The sequence below is a fragment of the Silurus aristotelis genome (assembly GCF_946808225.1).
Source record: "Silurus aristotelis genome assembly, chromosome: 20".
NCBI lineage: Eukaryota > Metazoa > Chordata > Actinopteri > Siluriformes > Siluridae > Silurus > Silurus aristotelis.
In genome coordinates this window covers 16,013,175-16,029,506 of record NC_139593.1, presented here as the reverse complement: position 1 = coordinate 16,029,506, position 16,332 = coordinate 16,013,175, and the positions used below count along the sequence as shown (strand labels likewise).

At 40.3% G+C, this 16,332-nt stretch overlaps 1 protein-coding gene across 1 annotated transcript; it reads right to left on the bottom strand.

The window, feature by feature from the left end:
* Positions 1–570: 570 nt before the first annotated feature.
* mrpl16 (mitochondrial ribosomal protein L16) lies at positions 571–16,273 on the bottom strand. Its single transcript, XM_083522487.1, has 5 exons — positions 16,020–16,273; positions 15,813–15,887; positions 13,962–14,110; positions 10,977–11,270; positions 571–1,247 (listed from the first exon to the last, which is right to left on the bottom strand). Exons 1-5 carry the CDS (start codon positions 16,084–16,086, stop codon positions 1,056–1,058), a joined length of 777 nt encoding a protein of 258 aa, XP_083378613.1. The 5' UTR covers positions 16,087–16,273; the 3' UTR covers positions 571–1,055.
* Between the last annotated feature and the right edge of the window lie 59 nt (positions 16,274–16,332).

Sequence of the window (16,332 nt, the reverse complement as noted above, 5' to 3'; positions counted from 1 at the left end):
TACCACTGAAGGCCGAGGGATGAAATGCATGACCCAACACTGTTATAGAGTGTATAGATGTAACTACGTGTTGCATTTGAGGAATCTGATTTGTACAATTTGGAAAAAAAATGTACCAGTGATGTGCTGTGACTGATAAATAGCAAAACTTTTCTTATGTCAGCATTAATTTGACTTGTTCTTCAAATTATTTTATATGCCGGTTATGAATTCGAGGAAAGTGCAGTCACTTTCTTTAGCTTACGTTTTAAATACAAATGTCACATTGCCTCCCTCTATAATGGATGTTTTGTCGTGTGTTCTGCAATAACGCACTTGTGCAGTCTGCTGATAAGCAAATGATGATTAACAGCTGCAGAGGAGTTGAAGGTGCACTTCTAATTTTACACATTCAAAAGCCACAGACAAACAGCATGCTGTGAACCAGGATGTAAAAGAAAATCATTACTACTGAAGTACAGGGAACAGCATTTTTGTTTCATAATCACAACTTTTTGCTTTCCATGTTTAAAAGGTTTATGATGCAATAAAATCAAGGTTACTTTTTACAACCCATAGTTCCAGAAAGCGTTTGTGTTTAACATTTATTATACTTTTATAGTGACATCAAAAAAGAATTATAGATCAGTATTTTTACTGCAAATGTGTGTTTCTGTGAATTTCAACATTTACTATTGAACACAACAACAAAAAACCCGCAAAAAATGCTGCTTGCCAGGTGGTTTGAATGCTAGAATGGTTCACCATATGAATGATATTGTCACCAGAGATCAAGTTCTGCAATTCTACTTAAATTTTTATGTCTTACTGGCTGAGAAATGAAGAAAAATAACTTCTGCATTTAGCCTTGTTTTCCAGTCTTCGGGGTGCTTGACTTTTGTGGTTATTACTAAATAATAACGAAACTCATAAAACCTACTGATTGTGATTCTAATCGAATACAGGATGTGGTGTGCAAAGCAGTTTACACACTGTGTTTTAGGGGATTTTTTTTGCACAGGAGGAGGTGGTGGTGGTGCTGTGCTTTTTGCTGCAGTGTTTGCAGTGGTTTGAGGTCAGACTCTGTCTGGATTGTAGAACTTTCCAGCGTAGCGTCCGTGATTGTGGAGATCGAACGGACTGATGACTTTGCGGATACCCAGCATGTTGGACCTGGCAATTCTCTCGAAGGTCCACGGATTCTGGTTGTTCGTCTCCCTTTCAGCTTGATCCTGCTGCATGGCAGTCAGACTCTCTCTGCTCACCACCTGTTTAAGAACAGACATTTTGCTGAACAATTTTTTATATCATGTAAAAAATTTATTCTGTAGTACATCAAGAGATTATGGATGCAATCATTTTAATCGCTTGGAGATTTTACAGCAGGGTACCAAGAATGAAGATCTCAGGACAAAGAAAAAAAAAAACACATACCAGCGGTGAAATGAATTTGAGTAAATGTACATTGTTACAGTGCTTAAGTCATTTTTTGCCTACTTTTGATACTAGTTTTTTTCTGAGTATCAAAGTTATAGCTAACTAACTCTTAACTGAACATTTATGTACTTTTTACTCCACTATATTTTAATATGCAATGAGTGTTACCAATTACAATTTGCACCTCTGTTGCTGAGGTGATTAGGGCTCAATACTTTCCTACCCACATCTATATCATGTGAGCAATTTGTAGCACCACTGGTCTCATTTTCAGTCCAAAATATTTAGAGAGCCAGTTGAGTAAAAACATCACCCTTCTCTGCGACAGAGGTGCATCAAATCACAGTCAGCTCTGAATATTTGCTTTAACTCCATCTTAAATGTACTTACATTCGTTCGATTTGGCCCTGGAAATACTTCTGTAATTGTGTTTGTTAATTAATTATTTAATTAATTGAAAGATTTTTTTCAAAAGATTGCTTTACTACTTTTTTGAGCGACTTATATTTGTTTCATGTTGAAGCTGTTTTGTATTTATTAAATACATTTGATTTGTATTTCAGGAAATAAAACCTCAAATCAACTGTTTTTGGCTTTTTACCAACACGTGTTTGAGTTTTGAGGATTAGAGCATACGTTCAATACGAGTTGAATACTCAAATACTCTTAATCAGATACTCAGACTTTTACTCAAATCATATTGGAATTGGTGACTTTAAACTTGTAATGGAGTTAGTTTTGCAGTAATGTATTGTGACGCCGGCCTCACGTCCCATACGCAGCAACAGGCAAGCGCTCCAAACGCAACTGCCAGACGGGTGCTGAATGGACAGCGCCACTTCAGCACTAGTATTGTGGAGAGCTGCGGCGCACATGGCAGGAGGGCGCAGCGTCCCAACGAGGCTGGAGTCAAATGAGGAGAGCAGCTACTCTTCACCCTTCTTGAGTAGGGTAAAAAGTATAAAAGGAGCCTTGAAGGATAGAAAGTTGGAGAATGCCTGGATCTTGACTAATGGACAATTTCTCTCTATTTTTCCTTTTAGGAAGCAGCGACAGCAGCTACACAGAGAGAGCTACAGCAGCGACCACGCCGGTGTATACCCCACTTCCGCTACCTGCTAGAGCTCCTGAGCACCCACCTGTACAGGCAGGACGGGGTCTCCCTCGGCCTAGTCGTGGCCCTGATCGACACGGACCAGGAGTGACGCTATGCTAACGCACCTCCGCGCTCCAGCCATCTCTGATCAGCGGACTAAAAAGAATCCTCTTCCACGGCTTCACTTCTTTCTTTCCCCAATCACTCCTGTACACTGAATATCACGTAAACCACTCAAATCGGCTCTCCTGTGTGTGTGTGTGTGTGTGTATGTATATATACATGTATGATTTTTAGGTACTCTTTCCACCTCTGATACATACACTATCGCCAAAAGTATGTAAACCCCTGACTGTTAAACCCATGTACAATTGTGTAAAGAAATTTCTTGAGACCCACCCAATTAGTACCAACAATCATTCCCCAGTTAAAGGCAGAATTTCAGACTCTCTCTTCATTCTGTTGCGTCATGTAAAGATTAATTGAAGCTCCTGACATGTATTTGCATTTTTTCCCCAGCATTGTGCTGCTGCTGCTACATGACTAAGTGATTACATAACTACATAAATGTGAAGGAGTTGCTAATAAAGTAAACATCACCATGCATTACAGCACTAACAATCTTTCCAACCATTTAATTTCTTGACTGCGACACTCAACTGGAGTTGAATTAAGGGAATTAAGGTGTTCCACATACTTTCTTGTAGAAATGTGACACCATGATGACTAAACAACATTCCAAGCTGAGGTGAGTCCATTTGTTTGGAAGGCCTGCCAGGGTAACGGTGTAACATTTCCAGTCAGTATACCTTAGTGTGCACCAATCATCAATCAATAATCAGTTTGTTTCATTGTTCGTTAATTGTTTATCTCTCTGCTTAGTTGATATAATTTTGAGATAAAAGTGTGTTGATGAGGGGAACGCAGAAAATACCATGCAAAATAAACCTGAGCTGTAGAAAAAAAAAATTAATAAAAAATGTCACTTTCTCACTCTCCCATCACATATAGGAACAGTTTCTTTCCCTCAGCCATCTACTAAAGTGTATAAATAAACAAATACATCCAACTCAGTCAACACTACTCAAAGACTGCACTGTACATTAACATGTCCCCATACTGTACACTTTGTTTCCCCAATGATGCCTTTTGTTGCACAAATTACAAGAACTCTGTGCTTGTTTCCACCTACTGCTCATCGCTATTGTGCTCGGAGTGAACATACCACCTAGCGCTAATGCTAAGGAAGCGCTCAGTGTACTCTACGGGACCATTAGCGAACTTCAAAACACACACCCTGACGGATTGTTAATTGTAGCCGGAGATTTCAACCATGCAAATCTCAGGACTGTGCTTCCAATATTTCATCAGAATGTGGACTTTGCAACCAGAGAAGAAAACACGCTGGATGTTGTTTACACAAACACCCGGTCGCATACCGGGCGAAGCCCTGCCCCCACCTCGGGTACTCAGACCACATCTCTGTTATGCTGATCCCAGCATACAGACCACTCAGCAGACGTTAAAGATCAGCTCGAAAGCAGATGAGAACCTGGCCAGCAGGATCCATGTCTGCTCTCCAGGACTGCTTTGAAATGTACTGACTGGGACATGTTTAGGGAAGCTGCAACCAACGGCGATTTCATCAACTTGGAGCAGTACACGTCAACAGTGACCAACTACATTCAGAGCAGGGGACAAGACGGCCTTAAAAACAGCAAGGGCCAAACTGTCCCATGCTATCAGAGAGGCACACGCCAAGAGAATCCACGGCCACTTCCAGGACAGCGGAGACACATGGCGCATGTGGCATGGCATCCAAGCGATCACGTACTACAAGACAACTGAACCTGCTTGTGACCTTGACGCCTCCCTCCTAGATGCGCTAAAACAACTTCTACGCCCGGTTGAAGGTGCAGAACAACATGGTAGCGAGGAAGACCATCCCTCCTCCCCATGACCAGGTGCTCTGTCTAACCACAACTGAAGTGAGGAAAACTATGCAGAGTTAACCCACAGAAGTCTGCTGGACCAGACAAAATTCCTGGGAGAGTGCTCAGGGAATGTGCACAACAGCTAGCGGATGTCTTTACGGACATCTTCAACATCTACCTGAGCCATTGTTCCTACGTGCCTCAAGACGACGACCATCATTCCCGTGCCGAAGAAGTCTACTGTCTCCTGCCTTAATGACTATCGTCCCGTTGCACTCACACCCATTGTGATGAAGTGCTTCGAGAGGCTCGTCATGAGGCACATCAAGACCCAGCTTCCACCCGCACTGGACCCCATGCAGTTTGTGTATCGTCCAAACCACTCCACGGACGATGCAATCTCCACAACCCTCCATCTGGCTCTCAACCAAGTTAAGTCAAGTCAAGTGGCTTTTATTGTCATTTCTACTATACACAGTGGTACACAGTAAAAACGAGACAACGTTCCTCGGGAACCCTGGTGCTACACTAAATAACAACATAGAGCTACAACACAAAGTTACATAAAGTGCATTGAGTGCAACCTAGTGCAAACAAAAAACAGTACAGACAGACAGTGCAGACAGATGACACAAGAAAAGACACAAAACCCAATATAGCGCCGACCAGTAAAGTCCAGGAAGAATTGTACAGTTCGGTAACACACATTTGAGTGAGTGTGTGTGTGTGTGAGAGTTCCGTTTCATTTCTGTGTATTGAGGAGCCTGATGGCTTGTGGAAAGAAACTGTTGCACAGTCTTGTTGTGGTGGCCCAAATGCTTCGAAACCGTTTTCCTGATGGCAGGAAAGTAAAAAGTGTGTGTGACGGGTGTGTGTGGTCGTCCACAATGCTGTGTGCTTTGCGGATGCAGCGTGTGGTGTAAATGTCCATGATAAAGGGGAAGAGAGATTCCGATGATCTTCTCAGCTGTCCTCACTATCCTCTGTAGGGTCTTGCGGTCTGAGACGGTGCAGTTCCCAAACCAGGCAGTGATGCAGCTGCTCAAGATGCTCTCAATGGTCCCTCTGTAGAACATGGTCAGGATGGGGGGAGGGAGGTGGGTTTTCCTCAGCCTTCTCAGGAAGTAGAGACGCTGCTGGGCTTTCTTTGTGATGGAGCTGGTGTTGAGTGACCAGGTGAGGTTGTCTGCCAGATGAACACCAAGGAATTTGGTGCTCTTGACGATCTCCACTGAGGATCCATCAATAATCAGTGGAGATTGGTCGCTCTGTGCTCTCCTGAAGTCCACAACCATCTCTTTGGTTTTGTCAACGTTCAGAGACAGGTTATTTGCTCCATACCAGGCAGTTAACCGTTGCACCTCCTCTCTGTATGCTGACTCGTCGTTTTTGCTGATGAGACCCACCACGGTCGTGTCATCAGCAAACTTGATGTGGTTCGAGCTGTGCATTGCTACACAGTCATGAGTCAGCAAAGTGAACAGCAGTGGGCTAAGCACACAGCCCTGGGGGGCCCCAGTGCTCAGTGTGGTGGTGCTGAAAATGCTGTTCCCGATTCTGACTGACTTAGGTCTCCCAGTCAGGAAGTCCAGGATCCAGTTACAGAGGGAGGTGTTCAGGCCCAAAAGGTTCAACTTCTCGATCAGGTGCTGAGGAATGATTGTGTTGAATGCTGAGCTGAAGTCAATGAACAGCATTCGTACATATGAGTTGGTGGGTGAGGGCCAGATGGAGGGTTGTGGAGATAGCATCGTCCGTGGAACGGTTTGGACGATACGCAAACTGCATGGGGTCCAGGGAGGGTGGAAGCTGTGTCTTAATGTGCCTCATGATGAGCCTCTCGAAGCACTTCATCACGATGGGTGTGAGTGCGACGGGACGATAGTCATTGAGGCAGGAGACAGTAGATTTCTTCGGCATGGGAACAATGGTCGTTGTCTTGAGGCACGTGGGAACAACGTTGCTGCTCAGGGAGATGTTGAAGATGTCAGTGAAGACATCTGCTAGCTGTTCTGCACATTCCCTGAGCACTCTGCCAGGAATGTTGTCTGGTCCAGCAGACTTCTGTGGGTTAACTCTGCATAGAGTTTTCCTCACTTTAGCTGTGGTTAGACAGAGCACCTGGTCAGTGGGAGGAGGGGTGGTCTTCCTTGCCTTCACATTGTTCTCAGACTTCAGCCACCTAGACAACAAGGACTCTAATGTACGGATGCTGTTCATAGACTTCAGCTCAGCATTCAACACGATCGTCCCTCAGCACCTGATTGAGAAGCTGAGCCTACTGGGCCTGAACACCTCCCTCTGCAACTGGATACTGGACTTCCTGACTGGGAGACCTCAGATAGTCTGGATCGGAAACAGCATCTCCAACACCACCACACTGAGCACTGGAGCCCCTCAGGGCTGTGTGCTCAGTCTACTGCTGTTCACTCTGCTGACTCACGACTGTGTAGCAATACACAGCTCGATTCATATCATAAAGTTCGCCAAAGACACGACCATGCTGTCTCTGTCTCATCAGCAAGAACGATGAGTCAGCATACAGACAGGAGGTGCAACGGTTAACAGCCTAATATGGAGCCAACAACCTGTCTCTGAACATGGACAAAAATAAAAGAGATGGTTGTTGACTTCAGGAGAAAAGAGTGACCCTTCTCCACTGATCATCGATGGATCCTTAGTGGAGATCGTCAAGAGCACCAAATTCCTTGGTGTTCACTTGGCGGATAACCTTACCTGGTCACTCAACACCAGCTCTTCAACAAAAAAGCCCAGCAGCGCCTCTACTTCATGAGAAGGCTGAGGAAAGCTCATCTCCCTCCCCCCACCCTGACCATGTTCTACAGAGGGACCATTGAGAGCATCCTGAGCAGCTGCATCACTGCCTGGTTTGGGAACTGCACCATCTCGGGTCACAAGACCCTATAGAGGATAGTGAGGACAGCTGAAAGATCATCTGAGTCTCTCTCCCCTCTATCATGGACATTTACACCACACGCTTCATCTGCAAAGCCACACTTTTTACTCTCCTACCATCAGGGAAGCGGTTCTGAAGCATTCGGGCCGCCACATCCAGACTGTGTAACAGTTTCTTTCCTCAAGCCATCAGGCTTCTCAACAAACAACTGAACTCACACACACACACACACACACACACACACACACACACACACACACACGTGACTGATCTGTACAAACCAGACTCAACACACACTCATACTCACTCACTTTGTGTGACTGATTTGTACAAAATGGAATCAACACACATCACACAGCCATGATTCAGTACCACTCACACTAAATCATTTCCACAAAATGTTTACATGCACTTTTTTCACATCTTCCGGGATTGCTGCTATTTGTTCTTTTGCACAATATTCTGTCTACATTTTTGATACTGTTCACTTTATCTCGTTACGACAGGTTTACTGGGCTATTTTGTGTATTGTCTTGCACTGTACTGTGTTGTCTACTTGTACTGTTTGCACCAGGTTGCACACATGCACTTTATGTGGCAAGGATTTTTCTTACTAGTCCTTGGCCCTGTGTTTTCTGTTTCTGTGATTGTTGTTTCATGTTGTTTTATGTAGCATCAGGGTTCTGGAGGAACGTTGTTTCATTTCACTGTGTACTGCGTCAGCTATACCGTATATGGTTGAAATGACAATAAAAGCTTCTTAACTCTCTTGACTCTTGAACATTCTACCTCATGTTGCCTTTTTGCACTGTTATGGTCACTTTTCAAATAAATACTCTACTGTGTGTAACTCCACATTTCACATTATACTGTTTTATTTTTAATATATACTGCACCTTTGCACTCCCATATGTTATTTTAAACATTGCAAATACAATTTGCAATTCCTTTTGAAAATTCCCCAGAATATCCTTCCATATTATTATAACACACACCAATTAATTTATGTACATTTATGTTATATTAAATTGCTGTTTGCACTTCTGGTTAAATGCTAGCTGCATTTAATTGACCCTGTACTTCCACTCTGTACAATGACAATAAAGTTTAATCTAATCTAATCCAATCATAGCCAGGGTCCATTTTATTGCGCTTTTTCATTTGTTGATCTTTTTTCCCCCCCCAACATGTTTATTTTCACATTAACAATTTACAGAACCAGTTTAATATACAAGTAAACATACTTTTCTACCCTCCCCACCACCCCAAACCTGCCTTCACTGGACAGAACACTTAAAGGAACATTACTGCGAGGCATTATTCTGATGTGTAAAATGAGAAGAGAGGGAAAGTAAGAAAGAAAAAAAAAATTAATTAGTTAATAAATTAATAAATAAAGGAAGTTAAAGTAAAGAAGGATTATATCATATCAGCATTTTCAGTCAATGTAACATCTACATTATTTGTGTATGCAATGAATTTGCCTCCAATCTTTTCAAACATTGTTTAATCTAAAAAAAATTAATAAAATAAAATAAAATAAAAAAGATTCCCACAGGAACATGAAAGTTCTCCAAGCCATCCAATGACTTGGTGGTTGTACTGATTTTCATTTTTAGCTATCATTTGTTCATCTTTGTACTTCCCAAAAACAAAACTATGTATTAGAATGTTTCTAGTCAGAACAGTCTCCTAAATAAACAAGACCTTTGGGCCTGTCTGGACTTCATTCTTACACTTCAGAAACATCTGCTAAAGAATTTCCTGACATCATATCTCTTACCTCGAACAAACGATTACAAAATTTTTTTCCTCCCACCGAGCCTGAGCAGATTCCAGAACACCATTCATGTCAAACCAAACATAAATGTTTTTTAGAAACGTGTAAAGACAAGGTGGTTTTGGATTTCGCCATTCCTATGTGTACATGCTGTTCGGAAAACGAAGGGGTTGATGGCTAAATTACCATCGTTTGATTACCGTGTTCAACTAGGATTCAATTTTAGAAAATATATAATATATACACACACACACACACACACAATGTTAAGAACCCAACAGCTGATTTACATGAGCTCAGTAGAATCACTAATCTGCTGCAGTGCTGCCTGTGACCTGACTGGCTACCCGAATGTTGGATTCCACAGCAGGAATGCCATCCTGGTTTTTAATATAATAACTTGCGTTAAGGTGCAATTGTTGGGTAACATCGCCACCATCATGAGCTCAAATGACTCTTTAAAAACATTCTTGCTGTGCATGAATAGGTTTCCTGTGGGTTCCTTCCTACTAATGTAACTCATAATGGTAACTCATTTTAAATGGTAACTGATTTTAGTGAACAGGAACACGTCTGTCTGCCAACGTACAGAGAAATGCAGCCCAATTAACCTGCAGGAATTTACCCATGCAGCCAGATCCTGATACAAAAACACACTGACTTTTGACCTTCTCTGAAGCCATTTGGTATGATGGCAATGACCAGACCTTGTCATAACTTAGCAGCATTTCACCTCCTGGAGAAACTGAAGCGAGAAACCCACACTAAAAGAAAGAGCAACTAAAATAAGTTGTGGTACCAACCATCTTAAAAGAAGAACCCAATGATCTGGTGATGTCTGAAAATCGCAGGCTTGCTGCAGTTATTGTAGCAAAGCGTGTGCAACCAAATATGGTATTTACTTTAATTTACTTAAAGAATGAACAGTTCCTATGGTTTTGCTCACCTCATGACCGAGTCATCTCATTAAAAAGGTGCTTTATTTTTTGCGGGACACATCCAGATGTAAATATCAGGAAACTAAAGCTAAAATCCTAAACTTGTGCCTTATATTGGGTGGCATCAAAAAGGTCCTACTTTTGCAACACACCAACACATGGTGGCACAAGGCTGCATGCACAGTAGCAGAGAGCACAGACCTTCATAAGTCAGCGTGCCAAAAGACATCGTCCTGTGTACATCGGGAACTGTGCAACCGGTGCTATTTTGACCACTTTTGCAATTTCACCATGGACAGAACACCCAATCACCTCTCGCTTGAGTTTTCCGCCGGAAACAACAAGATATCACTTCCGCAGCCTCCCTACTCGCCAGATTTGGCTCCGGCGGACTTCCACCCTCTTCCCTGAAGATGAAGATCCAGCTCGAACGTTACTGTTTTGACACCACTGCATGAACTGCAGATGATGTTTGACACGCTTCAAAAAAAAAAAAAAAGACTTCCAGGACATATTCCAGAAGTGGAAGGAATGTTGGGAGCGCTGTATTGGGGTGCCAGGGGACTATTTTGAAGCTGATGGTGTGTAAACGCAGATAAATGAAGCACTTTCCTGTAAACGGAGTTCGTCTTGAAACTTTTAATACCGCTTTGTATATATCTTTTGATCCTTAACCGAGACTCAAATGTTTACAGATGCCCAAACTAGGCCCTGTGAATCAAATTGGCCATTGGTGACCTATGATTTGGCCTTTCGTACCATATATGAGAAGTTTAGGCAACTTTGACCATGTAGTAAAAACAATTCTTGACATGGCATTAGTCTTTGAGGGAATTCTACTAATAATTTATTTTTAATATAAGATACACAAATAGAACAAGTTAGAAAAACAAACCTTGGCTGGGAAAGGCAGCTTCTTCGCCACTTCTTTAAGAACAGACTCCACTTCCCCGAGTTCAATCTGACCTCCAACCTCTACGATCATCCGGCCGCACTTTACCGGTGTTACGTAATGATCGATGGCACCTTTGCCTCCTCCCATGCGCTGACCCAGGCCTTTACGTGTAATGGGTTTGTAAGGAGCGTTAATCCGCCAGCGGGCAAAGGTGGTACGGGAGTCCATTCGCCGATTAATAGTGAGCCTCATCATTTCCATATGGCCCCAGTGTAGATATCCTCCGCCCATGGCCTAGAAAGAGCAACACGTTTAACAAATACTGAGGACGATAAACAATATGTAGAAAGAATTCTTAATATTACTAATAATTAGGGCTTACTGAGAATGACAGACTGGTATATAATTATTGGATTATATAAATGTGAGTTTTTTTTTTTTTTTTTGGCTCAAGATCTAGTAATGCCAGTAAAACAGTATTATAACCGCATACACTTTACAATGGTTTCACACCTGGGGTAGATACGATTGCGTAGGTGAACACAGTAAGATATCGGAGGCCAGTATACTTTTAAAGCTGTGAATATAAAGATCAATTTGGTCTACCGTGGTCTGCTACATGAAACAATGTGTTACATAATAATAGATGAGCGTTTCTGCACAGGAACTATACCAGAAACCAATACTAGAGCTTTCGATAAAAAAACCATTGTCCACAGTTATTTCATTCTTACATGTGCATTTTAAATACATGGAACAGCCAAAAGCAACAATAAAAATAGTTCAAATGCTAGTGTTTTCCAAAATCCCACCACAAATCAATCAGTCATCAAAATGAGTAGAATTTTTTTTTAATAATAATAATAATAAAAAAAGAATAGTAAAATAGTAGGGGTGTAACAGTACACGTTAGCGCTGCAACAACTAATCGGTAAATTTAATAATAATCGAAAATAAAATTTGTTGTCGAAGAATGCCGTTTTTCAGCTGATCAGTTGGGCTGCTCAAGTTACGGTTTGCGTGAAGGTATGAGAACACGACCGCCTGGGAAAAACAGGGAACAGTACAGGGTCAACCGGCAGCAGGAAAAAGTGTCATCCAAGTCACGAGAATATATTTTATATTAAACGCAAATAAAACTGTAACCTGGAAGTTCTGCAAAGCGGAGCTCGTGTGGGATAGGAGTAACACAGTGATGCAGGAGCACATGAAAAATCACACTGGTGTCACAAAACAGCACGGTGAGTAATAACTAGAATCCTCATCGTGTTTAAATGGTACAGTTTAATGGAATGATTTTGTGTAAACTGTTTGTGACTTTGTAAAAGTCGCACTGGATCTGTTCTGTCGTGACCAGTGAACATCAGGTTGCACAATCAGCTCACGAGCGACACGTGATGATTCAATTAAAAGGGTGCGAACAAACGCTAAATCGAAAAGCAGAAGTAAACGTTTATATTTTTACTCACTGTTGTGGTTTTCAGCGAAGGATTATGCATTTTTACACCAATGAAACAAAATGTAACCTGTTTGCTTACTGCATTTCTCAGTTTTATTTTTTTATAGCATTCGTCTACAACAGTAACTTCTGTTTTCAAATGTGATTTACTTTGTTCAAATGCTGGTTTTTAATGTTTGTATATTTAATTTATGCACACATTTATTATTTAAATGTAAATTGGTTATATAAACTATGCATATATCTTCACAAATGAACAAAACGTATATTTTATATTGATTAGTTTAAGCATGGTTATCAACTTGCCATCTGCAAAATACAATACAAATGTTGATTTACACAAATTGCTTCACCTTGTATACTCACACGCTGTTTTTCAGAAGGAAATAACGCAGCATGAGTGAATTTGTTAAAGTACAATTCTCCCATTGAGTCCTTAAGCAGCTACTATAAGCTTTTAAATGTCTAAATTAAAGACACAAACTACAAATGCTTTTGCATTTATTTTATTTATTTTGCTTTTGCGTTTTGTGCGATTTTGTTTTGCATATGCATGAAATTGCTGCCATTTCCTGTCATCGTCCAGCGTGTTACGACAGTCTACTCCTGGGTATTCTTTAGCATTTTGTGTACAGCTTCTAGAATTTCTTTTGAAATGATAAAATCCTGACCATTCCGCATATCGAGGTGCATCGAGGTGATTGACTTTTGACCTTTTCTTAAGCCCTTGGTTACAATGGCAGTGTGTTTTGTATCAGGATCTGGCTACATGGTGAAATTACTTCAGACTAATGTGGCTGCATTTCTCTGTACATTGGCAGGCAGACTTGTTCCTGTTCACTAAAATCATTCTGCAGTTACATTCATGAGTTACATCATCAGAAAGTAACCCACAGGAAACCTATTCACGCACAGCAAGAATGTGTAAAGATTCATTTGAGCTCATGATGGTGGCGATGTTTCCCAACAATTGCACCTTAACATGAATGAATGAATAAAGGATGGAAGGAATGAAGGTATTTGTGAACGTATGCTGAAATAAGTAGAAAAGTTAAGTAGATCATATCTGTAAAGATAAATATTAAATGTAAAACCCACACCCACAGCTATACACATCTGAATTTCCCAAACGGAACCTAACAAATTTAAATTATTTAATTTAATAAATGTAATCTGTGCCAATTTAAATCAATATAACAAGTATATTGCATTCATTTGATAAATTTCATTTTTAAAATATATTTTATTATTATAAAATACTATAAAATTAAATTTTATATATTATTTAACCAAACGGGCATTTTATTTCAAATAATTTCAAAAATGTAAGTTGATGTCCGCGCATGTTAATAATAAACCACGTTAAAAACAAGCAATTTTATGTTTCGCATCTCTTTCCTTTAACTGTAACGAAACCGAACCGTGACTTAAAAATCGGAGTACGTACAGAACTGTGAACTTTGTGTACCATTACACCCCTATAAAAAAATAGAAATACTATCAAAACATCAAAAATAAGTACTGACCAAAATACCATACTGTCCAAATCTGAACGAGTTGCCGGTCTTAGTTGGACCCTGGATATCACGTAGCTTCTTCATCTCCTTCTTGGCCTTTTTTAAATTAGGGACCTTATTAAGGAATTTGAGTTTGGGCTTGTCTGGTAAAACCACATCTGTACAAGAGACAGTGGAAATAAATAAATATTGAGACTGACCATGTTTTAATTAGACATCCACTGAAATGAAGGAGATAATGTGATATCTCCATGTTACAAATATTTATTTATTTCTGCATTATTTATGTTATTACTCAACAGGCCAGGTGTCAAATATTTTGTTTACCAGTGGTGAATGAAGTACACAAACCATGTAGAGTTAAAGTAGAGATACAGTAGGTAAAATATGACTCCAGGAAAAGTTAAAAAGTGAGTAAAAGTGCAAATGTATTTGCCTTTAAATGTACATCCAAAGTATTGATTTATTATGGCTCTAATGTTCCTATTATCATTTTATCACAAGATTATTTACAAAATTAACTCAAAAGACTTTTACTTTTGATATCCATTACAATGATCATGAGCCCAAAACCTTTTTTTAAACCACTTCAGAAAAATAGTGTAAATAAGGTCACGTGTGTTTTGGCGAGTTCGAGTCAAGAGTTTCCTCCATCATTTATTCCTCTCTAAATGTTCTGCTTGCTGTTGAACTGATGCTAAACTGTATGTTGGTGATCAGTAGATACACAAAGCGCCAATCAAAACAAGATATTTGACTTTGAAATCTTGTGATCAAAAGAGTTTAAATCCCAGCACCACAAAGCGGCCCCTGGTGGGCCTTAACCATCAACTGCTCAGATGATTATAAGTCATCCTGGATAAGGGCATCTGCCTAAAGCCATAAATGTAACAATAAACAAATAAATGTACAAGAATTAATATTTATTTATTGTTTTTCTTTTTCTTTTATGCAGTAAAACAAACCCTGTATACAAGCAGACCCAATAATATTTAAGAATTATTTTGAATATAATTTCAGCAGGAAAACAAAATGGCAAATAAGTTTATTTATTTGTTCTTCAAAAAATACTACTTGTATTTGTTGATACACTGCAAGGACAAAAGTTTGCGTGCACCTGACTATGCGGTTATTTTTGTGGGGGGTTTTTTACCATCCCATTCCACATTTATTCGCCATTTAGTGTTTTAGTAACCTCCACTCTTCTGGGAAGATGTTGCACAAGATTTTGGAGTGTGTTTCCTGAGATTTGTGCTCATTCAGCCACAATTAGTGTTAGAAAAATCAGGTACTGATGTAGATGAGGTGAGGAGGCCTGGAGTGCAGTCAGCATTTTAATCCCAATTAATCACAACTGTGTTCAATAGGGTTAAGGTCAAAGCTCTATAGTAGTTAAACGTCCACTCCAAACAATGACGCATGAAGCTGCCTTTGTGCACGGGGGCGTGTCATGCTGGAACTGAATTGAGTCTCCTAGTTCTAATGAAGGGAAAATTTTCCGGATCTAAAGACGTGGAAGTGGATAAGATTTTGGACTTCTGATCAAAAGGTCATGGGTTTAAATCCCAGCACCACCAAGCTGCATTTGCTGGGCCCTTAAGCAATCCAAATCAATCAATAAACAACGCTATGTAGAATGAACTCCTAGGAATCACCATCATGTTTAACATCATGTGGCATATGGAAATCAGGCTGAGAAACCATTTATTGTTCTAGTTGATTCAGTGTATATAAAATCGGGTATTTTAAAATAATACCCAAATTATTAATTGATTTATTGAATGATCGGTTGAATGAATGATTGACTGATTGATTGATTGATTGATTGATTGATTATATAAATATATAAAAAAGTATTACCACTGTAGTCTGGAGGAACTTCATACGTCTTTAAACCAGCCGAGAGCACTTTCAGGTGATGCTGCTGCAGGATAGCTGCATGTGGCAAAGCACAGAAGAAAAACATATCGAATAAACCTCTTTACAAAATGAATCAGCATAAATAAACACACACAAACCATTCGGATTGCCAATATATCAGAAATCAATCTCCATGTGTCCATGTACCTGGTCCCTCCAGCTTCCCGCTCGCCAGACCTGAGAACACACGCCTGAACAATGAAAACATGATCATTTATACTGTTTAAAATATCAAGCTATCGCATTAATATTCATCTTTTGAGGGTTATACAGCTGTCATTTTGATCAACATGCATTCAACAAGGTCGCAGACATCTTGCTTTCGTCACATCCGGTGAAGCTTTACAATCCGTCCGCCGAAAACCAGGGCTGTGGAGAAGCGTTCCGGCAGGAACCTCTAATCATACAAAATAATTATTTTGTATAAATCTACACAAACGAGTCTTTTTATTATTATTAT

Bases quoted from the DNA above. Each gene is read 5' to 3' on its own strand.
- mrpl16 (XM_083522487.1), bottom strand. From the start codon at position 16,086: ATGATCATGTTTTCATTGTTCAGGCGTGTGTTCTCAGGTCTGGCGAGC. The intron at 11,271-13,961 runs GTCAGTACTTAT...TGCTCTTTCTAG, and splicing joins TTGGACAGTATGGTATTTTG to GCCATGGGCGGAGGATATCT. The intron at 1,248-10,976 runs GTTTGTTTTTCT...GTTCTTAAACAG, and splicing joins AGCTGCCTTTCCCAGCCAAG to GTGGTGAGCAGAGAGAGTCT.